This window comes from Leucoraja erinacea, chromosome 1 (genome assembly GCF_028641065.1).
Source record: "Leucoraja erinacea ecotype New England chromosome 1, Leri_hhj_1, whole genome shotgun sequence".
Lineage (NCBI taxonomy): Eukaryota > Metazoa > Chordata > Chondrichthyes > Rajiformes > Rajidae > Leucoraja > Leucoraja erinaceus.
Window position 1 is genome coordinate 72,674,854 of NC_073377.1, and position 18,206 is coordinate 72,693,059.

At 42.8% G+C, this 18,206-nt stretch overlaps 1 protein-coding gene across 6 annotated transcripts in view; it reads left to right on the forward strand.

Annotated features, from left to right (window-relative positions):
- rbm47 (RNA binding motif protein 47) overlaps positions 1-18,206 on the forward strand; it is a 212,798-nt gene that overhangs the window by 22,129 nt on the left and 172,463 nt on the right. For 4 of the 6 annotated variants that reach the window (XM_055637183.1, XM_055637192.1, XM_055637308.1 and 1 more), the window contains exon 1: positions 7,603-7,627. The exons of the other annotated variants lie outside the window; for them this stretch is intronic. In XM_055637183.1, the coding sequence (XP_055493158.1) occupies positions 7,617-7,627 (11 nt within the window). In that variant the 5' untranslated portion in view covers positions 7,603-7,616. Of the gene's footprint in view, positions 1-7,602; positions 7,628-18,206 lie in introns of those variants that run through there. 6 annotated transcript variants of the gene reach the window in all.

Below are 18,206 nucleotides of genomic sequence, written 5' to 3' on the forward strand. Positions count from 1 at the left end.
TGGGAACTGAATATTCAAGGGTATACCTCCTATCGAAAAAACAGACAGGTGGGCAGAGGGGGTGGGGTTTTCCTGTTGGTGAGGAATGAAATTCAGTCCCTTGCAAGGGGTGACATTGAAACAGGAGATGTGGAGTCAGTATGTTTAGAACTAAGGAATTGTGAGGGTAAAAAGCCCCTAATGGGACTAATCTATAGGCCCCAAACAGTAGCCTGGACATAGGGCACAAGTTGAATCAGGAGTTAAAATTGGCATGTAGTAAAAGTAATGCTGTGGTTGTTATGGAGATTTCAACATGCAGGTAGACTGGGAAAATCAGGTTGGTACTGGACCCCAAGAAAGGGACTTCATAGAGTGCCTTTGTGATGGATTCTTTGAACAGCTTGTATTGGAGCCTACCAGGGAGAAGGCAATTCGGAATTTAGTGTTGTGTAATGAACCGGATTTGATAAAGGACCTCGAGGTTAATGAGCCATTAGGAGGCAGTGACCATAACATGGTCAGGTTTAATCTACAACTGGAGAGGGAGAAGGGTAGATTGGAGGTGTCAGTGTTGCAGTTGAATAAAGGGGACTATGGGGCCATGAGGGAGGAGCTGGTTAAAGTTGACTGGAAAGATACACTAGCAGGGATGACAGTGGAACAAAAATGGAAGGTATTTCTAGGAATAATACAGAAGGTGCAGGATCAGTTCATTCCAAGGAGGAAGAAAGATTCCAAGGGGAGAAAGGGACGACCATGGCTGACAAGGGACATCAGGGACAGTATTAACATTAAAGCGAAGAAGTACAACGTAGCAAAGATGAGTGGGAAGCAAGAGGATTGGGTAATGTTTAAAGAACAACAGAAGATAACCAAAAAGACAATACAGGAAGAAAAGATGAGGTACGAAAGCTAGCGAAGAATATAAAGCAAGATAGCAAAAGCTTCTTTAGGTATATGAAGAGGAAAACAATTAGTTAAGACCAAAGTTGGACCCTTGAAGACTGAAAAAGGTGAATTTATTATGGGGAACAAGGAAATGGCAGATGAGCCATTTAGAACGGAGACGAGGAAACACTTTTTCTCACAGAGAGTGGTGAGTCTGTGGAATTCTCTGCCTCAGAGGGCGATGGAGGCAGGTTCTCTGGATGCTTTCAAGAGAGAGCTAGATAGGGCTCTTAAAAATAGCGGAGTCAGGGGGTATGGGGAGAAGGCAGGAAAGGGGTACTGATTGGGGATGATCAGCCATGATCACATTGAATGGCGGTGCTGGCTCGAAGGGCTGAATGGCCTACTCTTGCTCCTATTGTCTATTGTTTATTTGATCAACGATCGTTGGGTCCTTTTTATACCCCAATAAGAACTAAAAAAAAATAAAAACAAAGGTAATTTATTAACAAAATCAGCAGTCAATATACAGGGTTAATTTATGGTTTGAGTATTTTTTGGCCCAGAATCTGCAAAGGGTGCAAACAAACATCGTTGTTGGATTAATTCTACATAACTAAACTGACATTGCTTTGAACAGAGACCTTAAAATGACCCAGAAACTGCAAGGTCTGAAGAAGGGTTTCGGCCCGAAACGTCGCCTATTTCCTTCGCTCCATAGATGCTGCTGCACCCGCTGAGTTTCTCCAGCATTTTTGTGTACTTTCGATCTTCCAGCATCTGCAGTTCCTTCTTGAACACAGAGTAAATTATTCAGTGAGTCATTTTGGAGCTTCTTAGAATGCCAATTAGTTGCCACAAACAGAATGAAATTTACAGTAATCTGACAAGAAGTTTCTGTGGGGAGTGTCCCATGAGGAAAGCCAAGAAGTTAGGTGAAAAGAAGAAATGAAATTGAAATATGCAAAGACACTTCAGATGTGGGTGTCTAGTGTTGAGGCTGCAGGTTGTCGATTGCACCCTACTACCTTGAAGCAAAGAGATACTGAAGTCCTTTACTTCACTTATATAAAGTCGTCAATTCCATGAATGCAGGAAGGACTAACAGATTTCTAAGCTATTAATAGAATAATATGAAGGGGAAGGAAGTAATTCTGTCCATCACACCCTTGTCAGCATTTTGCAATGTGTCTTAATCTCTTGCTCCTTCATCAGAAATATTCAAACCTTTCCTTTTCAGATATATTTGCCACCTTATGAAGGTTACTTTTGAGCTTGCTTCTAGCACTCTTTCAGACAATGCATTCCAAATTAGAGCTCCTAGCTACTCAAATAAAATCTCCTTAAATCTTCATCAGTTGGCCTGAATCAGTGTCTCCTGTTACTGTCCCTGCTGCCAGTTGAAACACTTCTTCATTATCCACTTAATCTAAATGCTTCTTAAATATGAATTTTATTTTTTAAAAACATCCCCTTAACTTTATCCACTCTCAGAAGATCGATCTCGTCTTCTGTAGTTTGCATGTAACTAAAGTCCCTCACTCTTGGCATTATTCTAATGGATCTGCTTTGCATGGTCACTAACAGCCCAGTCCTTGTCCCTCTTGCTGTTGAGATGCCCAAGAAACAAAGCCTTCCCACTCTGGAGAATGTATAAAATGAAGGTAGTGGTGTGCTGGAATTTTGTTTTGTAGCGTGATGAATCTCTGGAATATGCTACCACGGAGGGTTATAGAAGCTAGATCATTAGAATTGTTGAAAGAGAAGATAATTTTTTTCAAAGATTAGGGTGTTCATGGCAATGGGGAACTAGCATAGAAGATAAGCTTATACCTGTGGTTGATCAGCCATGACAGTATTGAATGGCAGGGCAGATCTGCGGGGTGAGGTGTTCTACTCCTGTTCTATTTTTTTAGTATCCAACATTTTCTCACTCTCTTCTTTTACCACTGGACTTCTTTGTGTTTCAACATTTGTCAATTCTATCTGGATATCTGTCTCCACACTTCTTTAGGATAACTAAAGATCTTTAGAATCATAATTCTAAAGATTCATGATTCTGAGGGAATAAATTCCTCCTCGTGGAACCCAAGGGGTCAGGCAGCATCTGGTTTTCACCGTCCTGCTGAGCTCCCCTCGGCAGTTTTTAATTGCTCAAAATTCCAGCATTTGCAGTTTCATGTGCTTCCCAAATCCTCCCGGACAATCCTTCATTTGGAAAAGATGTTCCCAGTTCTACACATCCCCATGTAGGGAAAATGATTCTCACCATCCATCCTGCCAATCCTCCTGAGAATCTTCTATTTCCAAGGGATGTCGGCTCAAATGAACACCTTTGCAGTCTTTAATAGGGAGTGAGTTTGATGGGGTGAGGGGGTGATTGCTCAGCCTGTCAAAGCTCTCAAGGCTTCCTAATAATTTATGAATGTTCCTAATATTTAATAATCTACTTATCTGGCAGAGACTGAATGTCATTACTCAGCTATCAGCCACAGTCGCTTGTAATATAGTCCATTAAGTAAATTTAACACCAAGAAACACATGGTTGAGCTGTGAGTGCTGTTTTTATGATTCTAAGTCTACTAAAAATGTGGATTATGGCAAGCTGTTTCACCATGATTAGAACAATAGGAGAGATGGATTTGGCCTGGCCTTGAAAGAATATTTATGGCAAAATAAGTGTGTTTATTGAGAACACCGTATTAACCAATGAGTTGGAGGTGGGGATCAGGGCTATAATCTGTTGAATTGAATTGGAAACATTTTATTAGCCAAATATGTATACCTACAAGGAATTTGCCTTGGTGCTTTGCTTGCAAGTAACAACACGATTTACAGTGGACAATTAAAAATAAAACATTATAATTCAAACATGTGAAGAATAAAATAAAATACCAGAGCACACGGAGGCTACAGACTTTTGGCTGCTGCTCGTGGATAAAAGCTGTTTCTATGTCTGGCTGTGGAGGCTTTGACAAGCCGGAGTCGCCTTCCAGTGGGAAGCGATTCAAATAATTTGTGGCCAGGGTGAGAGGGGTCAGAGATGATCTTACCTGCTCTCTTCCTGGCCCTTGCAGTCTATTGTACTTTAGTCGATTTACTCAGAAAATAGTTACCTTCAGGAGCCAGGCAAACAAAACCCATAGCATCTTCCAATAAATTCCAGTTAATTTTTCCAGAATAATATAGTCTGTAAAGAATAGTTATATGGAAATTATACACATAAATACAATTTATGTGTATAATTAAATTGTATTATACTATTGTATTATACTTAATATAATTTATATTGAGCATAAAATATTTAATATAATTGTAGTGGCTATTGGTGGTGAAATTACTCAAATTGATTGATGTGGACTGCTTAGTCAATTCATGCTGACTGCCTACTGTGTTGCACTGTATTTTATGTTATTTTTTCTAAGTATGCATCTGTTGAAAACAGCCTTTGGAAAACAAAGTGCTGGAGTAACTCGGCGGGTCTAGAGGGAATCAATAGGTGGTGCTTTAGATCATAATCCTTCTCCATTTCTCCAGAAATGCTACCTGACCCACTGAGTTATTCCAGCAGTGTGTGTTTTGGTGAAACTTCCAATATCTGTGGTTCCTTGTGTCTCTTTACAAACAAAGGCCTGGTGAAAGACTTTAGTCTCCTGGGAACAAGGGCCTTTCAGAAAGATAGAGAAAATGCAGGTGGGATTAAATTAAAATGGGTTGGAGCAATAGGTGGTGCTTTAGATCATAACCCTTCTCCATTTCTCCAGGCCAGGTGTATGGGAGCCCTGATGAATTTAAGGAAGAAACTCAATTGTTTTCTATAAGACTACCTCCAACTTGGTAGCGGACTAGGTGGGCAGCCTGATCATAGTGTTAAAGCCGATTGTGTGAGGGGATCTTTAATGGGAGGTTCATAATGAGAAGCCCACAATGAAACAAGCAGTAGAGAGCCTACTTTTAATAGGGAAGGCTGAGACCCATTATAGGAAGGGCTGGTGGAAGGGTATATTGGTGACCCATGACTGAGATGGTTGGGGAGAAGGTACCCAAACCATCTCATCCCTTCCCCCTCCCACCAGAAGGGGTGTGGCCTTTATGGCATGATTGACAGGAGAGAGAATCTCAACATTTTTTTAAACACCAATAACTCTTTTATTTTTCATCGATGGGAAAAATCCTCGGCACCTGATGAGTGGATGGGTGGACTGAGTAATCTGCTTGAGGGATAACACCAGAACATCAATCTTCGGCACTCAATATTGAATTCTAAACTTTAGATAACCTTGATTCATTAGTCTGTATCTTTGATATTGGCTCAGCCTGTCAATCTGTCCCACTGAGTTACTCCAGCATTTTGTGTCGATCAGATAACCTTGTTTGCTGCTTTCCCCATGGAGACATTCCCCACTCACTCCGTGGTCTGACGTTACTTTTATCTCTTTCCCAGTTTTGAGGAAGGATGTTAGGCTGGATACATTAAATCTGTGTAAGAAGAAACTACAGACCCTGGTTTACACCAAAGATAGACACAAAATGTTGGAGTAACTCAGCGGCTCAGGCAGCATCGCTGGAGAAAAGGAATAGGTGATGTTTCGGGTCGTGACCCTACATCAGACTCTGGTCTCTATGTTCAGGCTGCCCACCTGGTCTGCTGCCAAGTAGGAGATAGCCTTATAGAAAATAACTAGACTAAGTGGGACCCGTTGGGTCCCAGCATCACACGGGTGGGCTGGTCTCCCAACGCAATATTCCACCTCTCCACCAATTCCAATATTGGTGGCCAGTGGGGGGGGTCTTTCTGGAGCACTAGTATGGGTGTTGTGGGCTGAAGGGACTGGTTTCCAGAGGGCTAGTATGGACATTGTGGGCCAAATGGATTCTTGGGCTGGCGGCTCAGTCACTCAAGCTTGTTGTGCTGTCAGCTCACTCACTCATGGCTGGTGGGCTGGCAGTTGACTCACGGTTATTCCTTGAAATTCCATTTCAAGCAGGGTGCAAGGCCACCAAATTCAAGTGCAGTTTCATACCATTTCAAGCAGGATGCATGGCCACTAAAGACAGCGAGTCGTGACCTCTCCCTCCTCCATCTTGCAGATACTGAGCTACGCCCACACTTCTGGGTTTTATAGTCCCTCCCCCTCCCACCAGAAGGGGCGTGGCCTTCATGGCATGATTGACAGGAGAGAGAATCTCAACATTTTTTGAAACACCAATAACTCTTTTATTTTTCATCGATGGGAAAAATCCTCGGCACCTGATGAGCGGAGGGGGACTGAGTAAGATGGCCCAAAATCGCAGCCGTACGTGGTAGCGTTTTTTCTAAAATCAATATAAAGCGCAAACAGGAAGTGGTCAAGATTACTTTTAAGTATATAGAAGGCAAGGCAACTTTAATTAGGCAAGACAACTTTAATTAGGCAAGGCAACTTTAATTAGGCTACACAGCTTTAGCATTTCCAAACCAAAGGCAACACAGCTTTAGCATTTCCAAACTATATTTTCAAACGACATTAAGGGCACTAACAGGTTAGTAAAACACTCACAGTTTAGTTTACATGTGTTCAGTGTTATTCACAGCTCAGACTGAGAGACGTGACGCTCTTGCTCCCCCATCTTGCAGAGACTGACTGAGGCACTCAACACTTCCAGGTTTTATAATCCCTCTGGAAGGGGCCTTCAGGAGAGAGAATCTCAAAATTTTTAAAACACTAATAACTCTTTTATTTTTCATCGATGTGAAAAATCCTCTTGTCCTGCACAGCGAAGGGGGACTCTGAGTAAGATGGCCAAAAATCGCAGCCGTAAGTGGCAGCGTTTTTCTAAAATGAATACACAAAGCAACAGGAAGTGGTCAAGGTCATTTAGTAATATAAGATTGTGGTAGATTGTGGTTCACCATCAGGGTTTCCATACACCTGGCCTTGAGTTGTTCATCCAATTTTAATCCCACCTGCATTATCTCTGTTTTTTTGGTAGGCCCTTGTTTCCAAGGAGACAGCAGCCTTTTACCAGGCCCTTGTTACTAAAGAGACACAAGGAACGGCAGATATTGGAATTTTGAGTATGATGAAGGGTCTCAATGTGAAACATCACCTATTCCTTTTCACTAGAGATGCTGCCAGACACACTGAGTTACTCCAGCATTTTGTTTCTATCTATGTTAATTATTTTTCTGTTTCCACAGATGTGGCCTGGACTGTTGAGTATTTCCACCATTTTCGGGTTTTTTTTAATGAATAGGACTCATTGTTATGTTAAACATCATTATCATTGTTATTAGGAGATTATCAGGATGTTAAGAGGTGAACTCCTAATGAACTTTGGTTACTTTTCCAACTCCTACATTATTTTGTCGACATTAGATGTGACAATTATCCTTGCGACATTTCTTTCGTGTGCAGCTAAAACTGATGCTTTTTCGCCTCCGCTTTAAATTCTTAGTCTCTAAAAACAGGCAGAATTGTAACAAGGAGCTTAGAAAAGTGATTGCACTTCACTCATGAGATGAATGCTTAAGAGAAGGAAGTAGTTCTTGTGCATAGTGCTTTTTTTGCCATGTGTCTACTCTCACTTCCCCCTCCCCCTCCCTCGCTCTCTCCATAAATTTCTAAATATCACATGTTGAGGAACTAAGCTAATGGCACGTACAATGAGAGGCTTAGATCTGTGACCCAAATTTAAAGCAGGATCGGGGGTTTGATGTTACCTTCATACATAAAATTGGATCATATCATCTCCACTCAGAGTTTATGTGTTCAAGGTATGTATGATTTCATTCCAAAGTATATCAAAAATCACTGCATTTGGATTTTGCAAGATCTACTGAACTGACAATTGTTTAAAAGAACAAAGTATTGGTTTCTCTATATACTGCTGCTTGTTGCTGTGTACAAGCCGCAGGGGGTAAGCTCATTTGCACTGATTGTACTAACAGGCACTTTTGGAAAGCAAACACTTAATCGTTGTTTTATATAATGGATTAATTTTACCCAGATTAACATTCTACTTCCAGGCAATTCCTTGGGTTAGAGGATGACTTGCTTGCTTCCAGTAAATTTTTGTGAGCTCAGAGGTTTCTGATGAGGTCAATAGGCTAAGTGAGTCGTTTTATTGGAAGGTTCTTCAACGGCCCAGCAATTTTATTTGTGCTTCTCGATGCTCCAATGTAGGAACATGGTTTGCAGTGCTGCCCCTCAAGCTGTCTTCATTTCAACTCATTGCAAGGAGAGAAATTCCCACGTCGGCAGAAATGTTACTGTTTTTCTTGGAAGCTTTGAGAACATCCTCTGTACTCCTGGAGATCTTTTGCTGTAATGGAGCGTGAAATAGAGTGTTAGTTTCAGGAATGGGGAGCCTGGTTTCAAGCCTGAGCATCATATGACCATCAGATCAGAGCAACTGGGAATGATGGTCAAGGAAATTAGTCAGCAGGTGGTGAATGTGTGGAATGCATTGTCGCAGACAGCTGTGGAGGACATTGGGTATTTTTAAGGCGGAGATTTATAGATTCTTGATGAGTAAGGATGTCAAGGGTTATGGGGAGAAGGCAGGAGAATGGGGTTGAGAGGGAAAGATAGATCAACCATGATTGAATGGCGGAGTCGACTCTATTGGCCGAATGGCCCAATTCTGCTCTTATAACTTGAGAACTTATGAACTCAATCACCCATCATAGGCTAGAATGGTAAGGTACGAACGGTTACGAAAGGTAAATCATGTCTGACGAATCTTATAGAATTTTTCGAGGACGTAACTAGTAGTGGATAGGGGAGAACCAGTGGATGTGGTGTATCTGGACTTTCAGAAGGCTTTCGACAAGGTCCCACATAAGAGATTAGTATACAAACGTAAAGCACACGGTATTGGGGGTTCAGTATTGATGTGGATAGAGACTGGCTGGCAGACAGGAAGCAAAGAGTAGGAGTAAACAGGTCCTTTTCACAATGGCAGGCAGTGACTAGTGGGGTACCGCAAGGCTCAGTGTTGGGACCCCAGCTATTTACAATATATATTAATGATCTGGATGAGGGATTTGAAGGCAACATCTCCAAGTTTGCGGATGACACTAAGCTGGGGGGCAGTGTTAGCTGTGAGGAGGGCGCTAGGAGACTGCAAGGTGACTTGGATAGGCTGGGTGAGTGGGCAAATGTTTGGCAGATGCAGTATAATGTGGATAAATGTGAGGTTATCCACGTTGGTGGCAAAGCAGACTATTATCTAAATGGGGGCCGATTAGGAAAAGGGGAGATGCAGCGAGACCTGGGTGTCATGGTACACCAGTCATTGAAAGTAGGCATGCAGGTGCAGCAGGCAGTGAAGAAAGCGAATGGTATGTTAGCTTTCATAGCAAAAGGATTTGAGTATAGGAGCAGGGATGTTCTACTGCAGTTGTACAGGGTCTTGTTGAGACCACACCTGGAGTATTGCGTACAGTTTTGGTCTCCAAAACTGAGGAAGGACATTATTGCCATAGAGGGAGTGCAGAGAAGGTTCACCAGACTGATTCCTGGGATGTCAGGACTTTCATATGAAGAAAGACTGGATAGACTCGGCTTATACTCGCTAGAATTTAGGATATTGAGGGGGGATCTTATAGAAACTTACAAAATTCTTAAGGGGTTGGACAGGCTAGATGCAGGAAGATTGTTCCCGATGTTGGGGAAGTTCAGAACAAGGGGTCACAGTTTAAGGATAAAGGGGGAAATCCTTTAAGACCGAGATGAGAAAAACATTTTTCACACAGAGAGTGGTGAATCTCTGGAACTCTCTGCCACAGAGGGTAGTTGAGGCCAGTTCATTGGCTATATTTAAGAGGGAGTTAGATGTGGCCCTTGTGGCTAAAGGGATCAGGGGGTATGGAGAGAAGGCAGGTACGGGATACTGAGTTGGATGATCAGCCATGATCATATTGAATGGCGGTGCAGGCTCGAAGGACCGAATGGCCTACTCCTGCACCTATTTTCTATGTTTCTATGTATCTATGTAACTACTATGCCAGAACCAGTCTAGTGAATCTTCAATGCATTTCCTCTATAGTAAGCACATCCTTTTAAACAAAAAGAAAGACCAAAATTGTACTCAATACCCCAGATGTGCTCTTAGGCCTATACCTTGTTGTAAGACAGCGTAGACAATAGGTGCAGGAGTTGGCCATTCGACCCTTCGAGCCAGCACCGCCATTCAATGTGATCATTGCTGATCATCCCAATCAGTACCCCGTTCCTGCCTTCTCCCCATTTCCCCTGACTCCGCTATCTTTGAGCCCTATCTAGCTCTTGAAAGTATCCAGAGAACCGCCCTCTGTGGCGGAGAATTCCACAGACTCACATCTCTCTCTGTGTGAAAAAGTGTTTCCTCATCTCCGTTCTAAATGGCTAACCCCTTATTCTTAAACTATGGCCCCTGGTTCTGGACTCCCCCGACATCGGGAACTTGTTTCCTGCCTCTAGCATGTCCAAACCCTTAATGATCTTATATGTCTCAATAAGATTCCCTCTCGTCCTTCTAATTTGTCTATAATCTTCTGTAAATTCTTTCCTTTCTTCAGTTGTCTTTGCTCTCTCTCTCTCTCTCTCTCTCTCTCTTCTGCTTTATGTCTCTTCTTCTGTCAATCATCTCCCATGTGTCTGATCTTATTCAACTTTCTTTTCTGGTCCCATGTCTTCAGCCAGTGGTGGTATCTACAGCTTCCCGAACTGCCTCCTGGAAAGTTTGCCACTGTTGTTCAATGTCATGTCCTTCCTGTAACACTTGGAGCCTATTTATCACCAAGTTTTAATTTCCTTGACATCTCTTCATCTTTTAGCTTTGCAATGTCATATGGTTTTACAACTTTAATCTTTTTCAGTTTCAATTTTAATGTTCCTCTAACAAGGTAGTGGTCAGTACCAATGTCTGCCCCTCTGTAACTCTGTACATCTTGCATCGCACTGCACCATCACTTGCTGATGCGCTTGTAGTCGATCTCATTGCACGTGTTTCCATCTGGTGAGCGCCAAGATTTCTTGTGTATGTATTTATGCTGAAATAGTGCGTTTCTCACGCATAGTTCCCGATGTTCCCGATGTTGGGGAAGTCCAGAACAAGGGGTCACAGTTTAAGGATAAGGGGGAAATCTTTTAGGACCGAGATGAGGAAAACTTTTTTCACACAGAGAGTGGTGAATCTCTGGAATTCTCTGCCGCAGAAGGTAGTTGAGGCCAGTTCATTGGCTATATTTAAGAGGGAGTTAGATGTGGCCCTTGTGGCTAGAGGGATCAGGGGGTATGGAGAGAAGGCAGGAACAGGATACTGAGTTGGATGATCAGCCATGATCATATTGAATGGCGGTGCAGGCTCGAAGGGCCGAATGGCCTACTCCTGCACCTATTTTCTATGTTTCTATATTCCATTCACATTACAAAATGATAGAAATCGTTCTCCATTGTCATTTGTCTTCCTGGCTGACCCCTATTACACTTTCAAGCCCTGATCTACTTGTGCATTGAAGTCTCCCATGAGTATCTTCATATCATGATTTGGTATGTCGTTCATCACATCTTGTAGCTGTTCATAAAAGGTATTTTTATCTTCGTCTTCTGCCTCTTCTGTGGATGCATGAACTTGTACTGCTGTTGTCTTTGTGTGTCGGGATTGGAACCTCACTGCGATGATATGGTCATTCACAGGTTTCCAACCTATCACTGCTTCCACTGCCTCTTTGTCTAACACCAGTCCTGCTCCGCGTATGTGATGTTGTTCATGCCCAGAGTACATCAGTGTTTTTCCTTCACTTGTAAGTTTTCCACTCCCTATCCGTCAGACTTCATTCACCCATAAGATGCTCAGCTCATACTTCTCAAACTCTCTCAGTAGCTGGGATAAGTTCCCACTCTGGTGCAAGGTCGTGACATTCCAGGTAGCTATTCTCATGGCAGTTTTGGCAGATCAGATGTTACTCTTTTATGGGGCACAAGTGTATCGGAGGCTTTGGTCCGAGCCCGTCATACTTGCAATGGGCGAGCTCCGTCTCTCATGCCAGTTACCAGTATAGTTTATGCTTACTTTTCCCAGAGCGGCTTTTAGGTTTTGCAGGGTAGGGGTGCTAGCCCTACGCCCAACCCTCCTTCTTTGTCTGGGCTTGGGACCAGCACTGGCTCGGGCAGAAAATTATAGACAAATACACAAACTAGTGATGAGGTGATGCAGAAAAGATAAAAAATCTTGGATAGAAATCAAATGCGCAGAAGCACAAGAAGCCAGGGACAGAAATGACACCCATACACTCTACCACATAGCCAGAGACCTGGGAGAATCCGGTGGTAGCTCTGGTGCCACCATAAAAGATAAGAGCGGGAGAGTGCTTCTGACAGAAGAAGAGCAAGACACGCAATGGGTTGAACACCAAAGAGATATTGAATCAACCTGAACCATCTGAACTGTTTGTCTTCCCTGAAGAGGTAGATACTCCAGAGCTAGAGGTGGAGGGTTGGACCAATCACAGAAACAGAAGTTACAAATGCAATTAAGAATCTGAAAAATAACAAAGCAGCAGGCCCCGACCAATTCCAGCAGAACTACTAAAGAGTGGAGGGGAAACGTTGAGAGGGAAACTCACAAAGCTATGTAATGCATGTGGGAAGAAAAATGTGTAGCAGAGGATTGGAGGAAAGGTGTGATCGTGAAATTGCCAAAGAAAGGAGATCTTATTGACGGTGGAAACTGGAGACGGATCACGTTGCTCTCAGTCCCAGGAAAAGTGCTTTGTTCTGTACTGCTACATCGTCTTAGAGCAGCTCTGGATATGAAACTCCGTAATGAACAAGCAGGATTCCACATGGGAAGATCCTGCAGTGAACAGATCTTTGTGTTACGAAATGTGGTAGAACAATGCCTGGAATTTCAGAAACCAATACTAATAAACTTTGTTAATTTCACAAAGGTATTTGATAGTGTACATAGAGACACCCCGTGGCAAATTCTTAAAATGTATGGCATCCCAGAGTTCTTTGACATTGTCACAGGGGTAAGACAAGGTTGCCTTCTATCCCCCTTACTGTTTATTGTCACTATCGAATATGCCATGCGGAAGACAATGAACAAACCCGTCTTTGGAATACCGTGGAGAACAGGAAGACACCTCACAGACCTAGATTTTGCCGATGACATTGCACTACTAGCAGAGTCGAGACACACCCTTCAAGAGATGACAACCGCTCTGGAGGGGAATGCATCAAAGGTTGGATTAAAGATCAGCAGCCAGAAGACTAAGACCATGCAGACTGGAGACCAGCAGCCAATAGACCAACTGATAATCAATGGGGAACTGGTGGAAAACGTCACAAGATCTACCTATCGGCAGCATGTTCACAGTGGATGGAGATGTAGAGGTCGACATCAATTGGTAAAGCTGCATCAGTCTTCAGACGCATGTCACCAATATGGTCTCATGGCGGGATATCCAAGATGCTAAAAGTCAAGCTCTTCCAGTCCGTAGTCTTCCCTACAGCCCTCCATGCCAGTGAGACATGGAAAATCAATGTGAGATGAAAAAGAAATTGGATGCATTCCAACAACGAAGATCCTGAAGACTAGCTACAGAGACCACATCACAAACGAGGAGATCTACCGTGAAACTGCAACAAAGCCCCTCAGCCAGGACAAAGAGGTACGCAGGATGAAATTTGCAGGACATGTACTCGGAATGTCACCAGAACGTGCACCAATGACATGGCAACCTGACGGAAGAAGGAAAAGAGGCCAACCAAAACTCACATGGAGGCGGACATTCCAGAGGGATTTGGAAGCCCATGACGCAAGCCTAACGAGGGTGGAAGACATCGCACATTACCGAACAGAATGGTGAAAGCTTGCTGCCCAATGCACTCAACAGTGTGGGAGGAACTAAGTCTAAGTAAGTCATCCTTCTAAATTCCAGAATATACAAGCCCAACCGCTCCATTCTCTCAGCATATGACACTCCTGCCATTCCGGGAATTAACCTTGTGAACCTACGCTGCACTCCCTCAATAGCAAGAATGTCCTTCCTCAAATTTGGAGACCAAAACTGCACACAATACTCCAGGTGTGGTCTCACTAGGGCCCTGTACAACTGCAGAAGGACCACTTTGCTCCTATGTTCAACTCCTCCTGTTATGAAGGCCAACATGTAGTAAAACTTTAGTCTTGTAATGTTGCAATAGAGGCCACCATGCTCCCTCATTACCGGCTACATCATTATGTTCCCTTTCTGTGTCTTATAAGGACACTGCAGTACCTTTGAGCATCAACCTTTATCGATCTCTTTCCAGTGAAATATATGCAGCATTTCTGTTTTTTCTATTTGTGGATTGTCTTACATTTTCCACATTGTACTTCATCTGCTATTTTGGTGCTGACTCACTTAGACTGTCAATATCCTCTGAAAGCCTATTTGCAATCTCAATGTTATTCAGACTCCCATGTTTCAAGCAAACTTGAAAATGTTATATTTGGTTCTCTTTGCAATATTGTTGATATAAACCCAAATGCCCAATATTCCCTGATTTGTTCCCATTTACTCTACTAGATGCATCCTTAAATACTAATCCTCCACAGATTAGTCAAACATGATTTCCCTTTCATGAATCCAAATTGACTCTGCTCAATCCTATCGTTACTTTCTAAGAACTTTAATGTAACATCTCTTGTTATAGGTTGCAACATATTCACAAATACTTAGACTCTCTTTATTTTGGATAATGGGGTCACATTTGCTACCTTCCGATCAGCATTTCAGAAACTGCAATATTCTTGGTAGTGGTATTGATATTGGTTTATATTTGACACATGTATTGAGATACAGTAAAATACTTTGAGTGCTATCCAATCAATTACAGCTGCAGAGAAAGTGCAAATCAAAAGAAGTGCAAGGCTTCAATGAAGTAGGCTGGGAGATCAGGGCTGCGCATTAATTGATGAGAGGTCCATTCAGCAGTCTGATAACAGCAGGAATGAAGCTGTTCCAGCTTCTGCTGCCTCATACTTCCACGCTTTCATATCTTTCTTCCCAACGGGAGTGGGGAGAAGAGCGAATGACTGGAGTGTAAGTGGTCTTTGATTACGTTGGCAGCTTTGATGAGGCAGCATGATGTGCAATTGGAGTCGATTGGGTGAGGGGAGTGGGAAGGCGAGTTTGTGTGATGGACCGCCTGCATCCAGACCCTGTGCAATTTCCTGCACTCTTGGGCAGAGCAGTCACCAAACCAAGTGTAAATTTATCCCAATTTGTAAAAGTTGTTGGGGAAATGCCGAATTTTCTTAGTCTTATGAGGAAGTGAAGGTGTTGGTGTGTTTTTTTGACCACAGTGTCAATGTGGTTGAACCAAGACAAATTATTGGCGATATTTATGCCCAGGAACCTGAAACGCTTGACTATTTCCACTTAAGCACAAATGTATGGCATATTAAACTTTGGCACCGCAACAACTGAGTTGCATAGCCTTTTAACGGAGCCTTTAAAGTGGAGTCTCTTACACTTGTGGCCCTACGATGAAGTATGCAACCACCCAACAGCATGATCATAGCACTGGCTACATGCTCCACAAAACTGGTATGCTCCTTGCAGCAGAAATATCATGTTGGTTAATCCTGATGTCTCTACGTCTGTTTTTGGAAACTAGAAAATGTAATGTTTTGAAGATTCCACCAACATTTTGTTGCACTGTTGCAAGTCAGTGGCAGAGGCTCTAAGAACTAAATGGCTGCCTACATCATAAATTTTCTTTATCTTTTAGTGAATGTCATTTTTACCTGCATATTGACAGATTCTAATTGTATACTGTTCCATCACAGAGAGCAGGAGGCTGTAAATTTAAGTGCACAGGAAAGAGATGATTTCTTCATCAGTTCTAGCTTTAAACTTGAACTTCCCTTTTGTTATCTATTTTTCTTATTAAAGATCAATTCTGTTGGATGCCCTAAATTACAGATTTCTGGTGAAAATCGCACCTCACCCGCACTTGCAGTGCACTGAACAGTGTTCTTGTGTATTAAATTGAGGCTCAGGCATGGGTTCAACATGTATGAGAACAAATGCTGTCGAGAAAGTCTGTACTTGGTGAATCTTTTTAAAATTCTTCTTAATGATATCACTTCCTTTTGCTTTCTACATATGTGGATTTGTGCTTGGGATGTGTTTCCCTCTTCTACCTTTTCTAAGGGACCATTAATCAAGCATTAACATGGATAGTGAGTTCAGACGTGTCAATTGACCCCTGGGAACATCAAAGACTAACGTTGAAGATCTACATGTACACACTTCCAACAGAGCTCACTGCACAGTGATCAGGAACAGGAATTCTGGTTCATATTACAAACCTTAATGTAATTGTAACAACCCCACTGAGATCTGGAGCACATCTGGTTTAGCCATCCACCGCTGCAACTGACTGAAGAGAATTGAGTTCCATTGATCACAGACAGAGGTCACCCAACAATTGGGTGCTGTAGTGAAAGACATCGTAAAAGGTTATTCTGCGTTGCCATGCAAGCTCAGATAGATAAGGATAAGGACTCGGAGGATGCTGCAGTAGCTCAGAAACTTGCCCTGCAATAAATTGCTATAGTTGTTGAGATGCCACATCTAAGCGTGGAAGTAGCTGCTAGAAACACAACATTTATTTTTAAATGCCCTGATCTTTAGGGTGGGACAGTGGCACAGCAAGTAGAGGTGCTGCCTTGCAACACCGGAGACCCAGGTTCAATCCTGACTACGGGTGCCGTCTGTCGGTTAGTCGGCTTTAGTAAATTGTAAATTGATCCTAGTGTGTAGGATAGTGCTTGTGTATGGGATAATTGCTGGTCAGTGCAGACTAGGTGGGCCGAAGGGGCTGGTTCCACGGCATCTCTAAAGTAAAGGCTAAAGATCATGATATTAATAGTAAGCCCACCAGGGTTACTCCGTTTGAGTCCTGCCATTGCCAGCCAGTCAAAACGACTTCAACTGCAGCAACACATGCAACCCAAAGCCATTGTCGCCAGGCCCATCCCTGTAATGATAACCTCGTACACTACAATTTGGCTCCTGGTCCATTTTGCCTCGAACCCCACCAAGGGTATGAAGTTAAGAGGTTTTTTTAATCATAAAATCACATTCCATTTCATCCCTTGCTCTTCAATAAAATTATCCATAACCCCATTATCCCACTCTTTCTCCAGAAAAGGTCATTCAATCATTTCCCTTTTAAAGAACCATCCGTGGTCTTACTCATCCTCCCCCCCCCGTAAGCTTGAAGATAGTTTGGCTGCGAGGACAAATCATGCTCTCCTCTGACCAAGTGGTCAAGGGGTGAAATCAATGTGTTCCGTCTTTGCTTCCTGGCCTGATTGCATTTCTTGGCCATCTGAAAGTAAAAATACACCAGGATGTAGTTGTATGGAGGGGGTGTAGGAGGTGCATGCTTACAGCATCAGAAGGGACCATAAAGTATTAGAGCAGAATTAGGCCATTTGGCCCATTGAGTCTACTCCACCATTCGATCATGACTGATTAATTTTCCCTCTCAACCCTATTCTCCGACCTTCTCCCCGTAACCTTTGATGTCTTTACTAATCAAGAAACTGTGAATCTCCACTTTAACAATATTAAGAAAGGTTCCAGGCTGAAGGGAAAGTTGGGCATGAGGATTATGTACAATACAACTGATTTTCTGTGGCGTCAACTCTGCTGCCAGCCACTCCCATTTCAATAATATTGAGCACCAGCTCCACAGCAGAGTGCAATGATGCGACTGTACCTTCTTGTTGTTGCCTGCAAATATGTGCCATCTTATCGTGCAAAAGAAAGGGCAGTGCTTAATAATGAGTGCCGTGCATTTTTTGTGAAGTAGCTGTCATGTTTAACAGCTGGCTGTGTGTGTAACTTGGATCGTAATGCTTTCAGTGTATGAGGGTGTGGTGGAGAGGTTACATTTCCCACATTGGACTCCGAATGCACTAAACAGGAAAGGAAGCGTCATCCTCAATCCCAAGAGACTTCCTAAGAAAAAGTATGTAGTTATGAGAGTTGGAATTGTAGGACTTAAATAATGGAAATATGGTCATTCATCAGTGCTTGAGGGTTGAGGTGCAATTGGTGGGAAGACGCATTTGAGGATTGAAGTAATTAATTCTGACCTCGTCAAGTTTTCCGTGAGATTACAACCAGATCCTCAGTGACTGACCCTAAGCATTGACCTAATTTACCATCTTCTCTCTATTGGAGATCTATAGGGATCTGCAGGAGCACTGCCTCAAAAAGTCGGTCAATATCATCATAGACCATCATCACCCTGACCATGCACTCATTTTATTATCACCATTGGGATGAAGGTTACAGGACC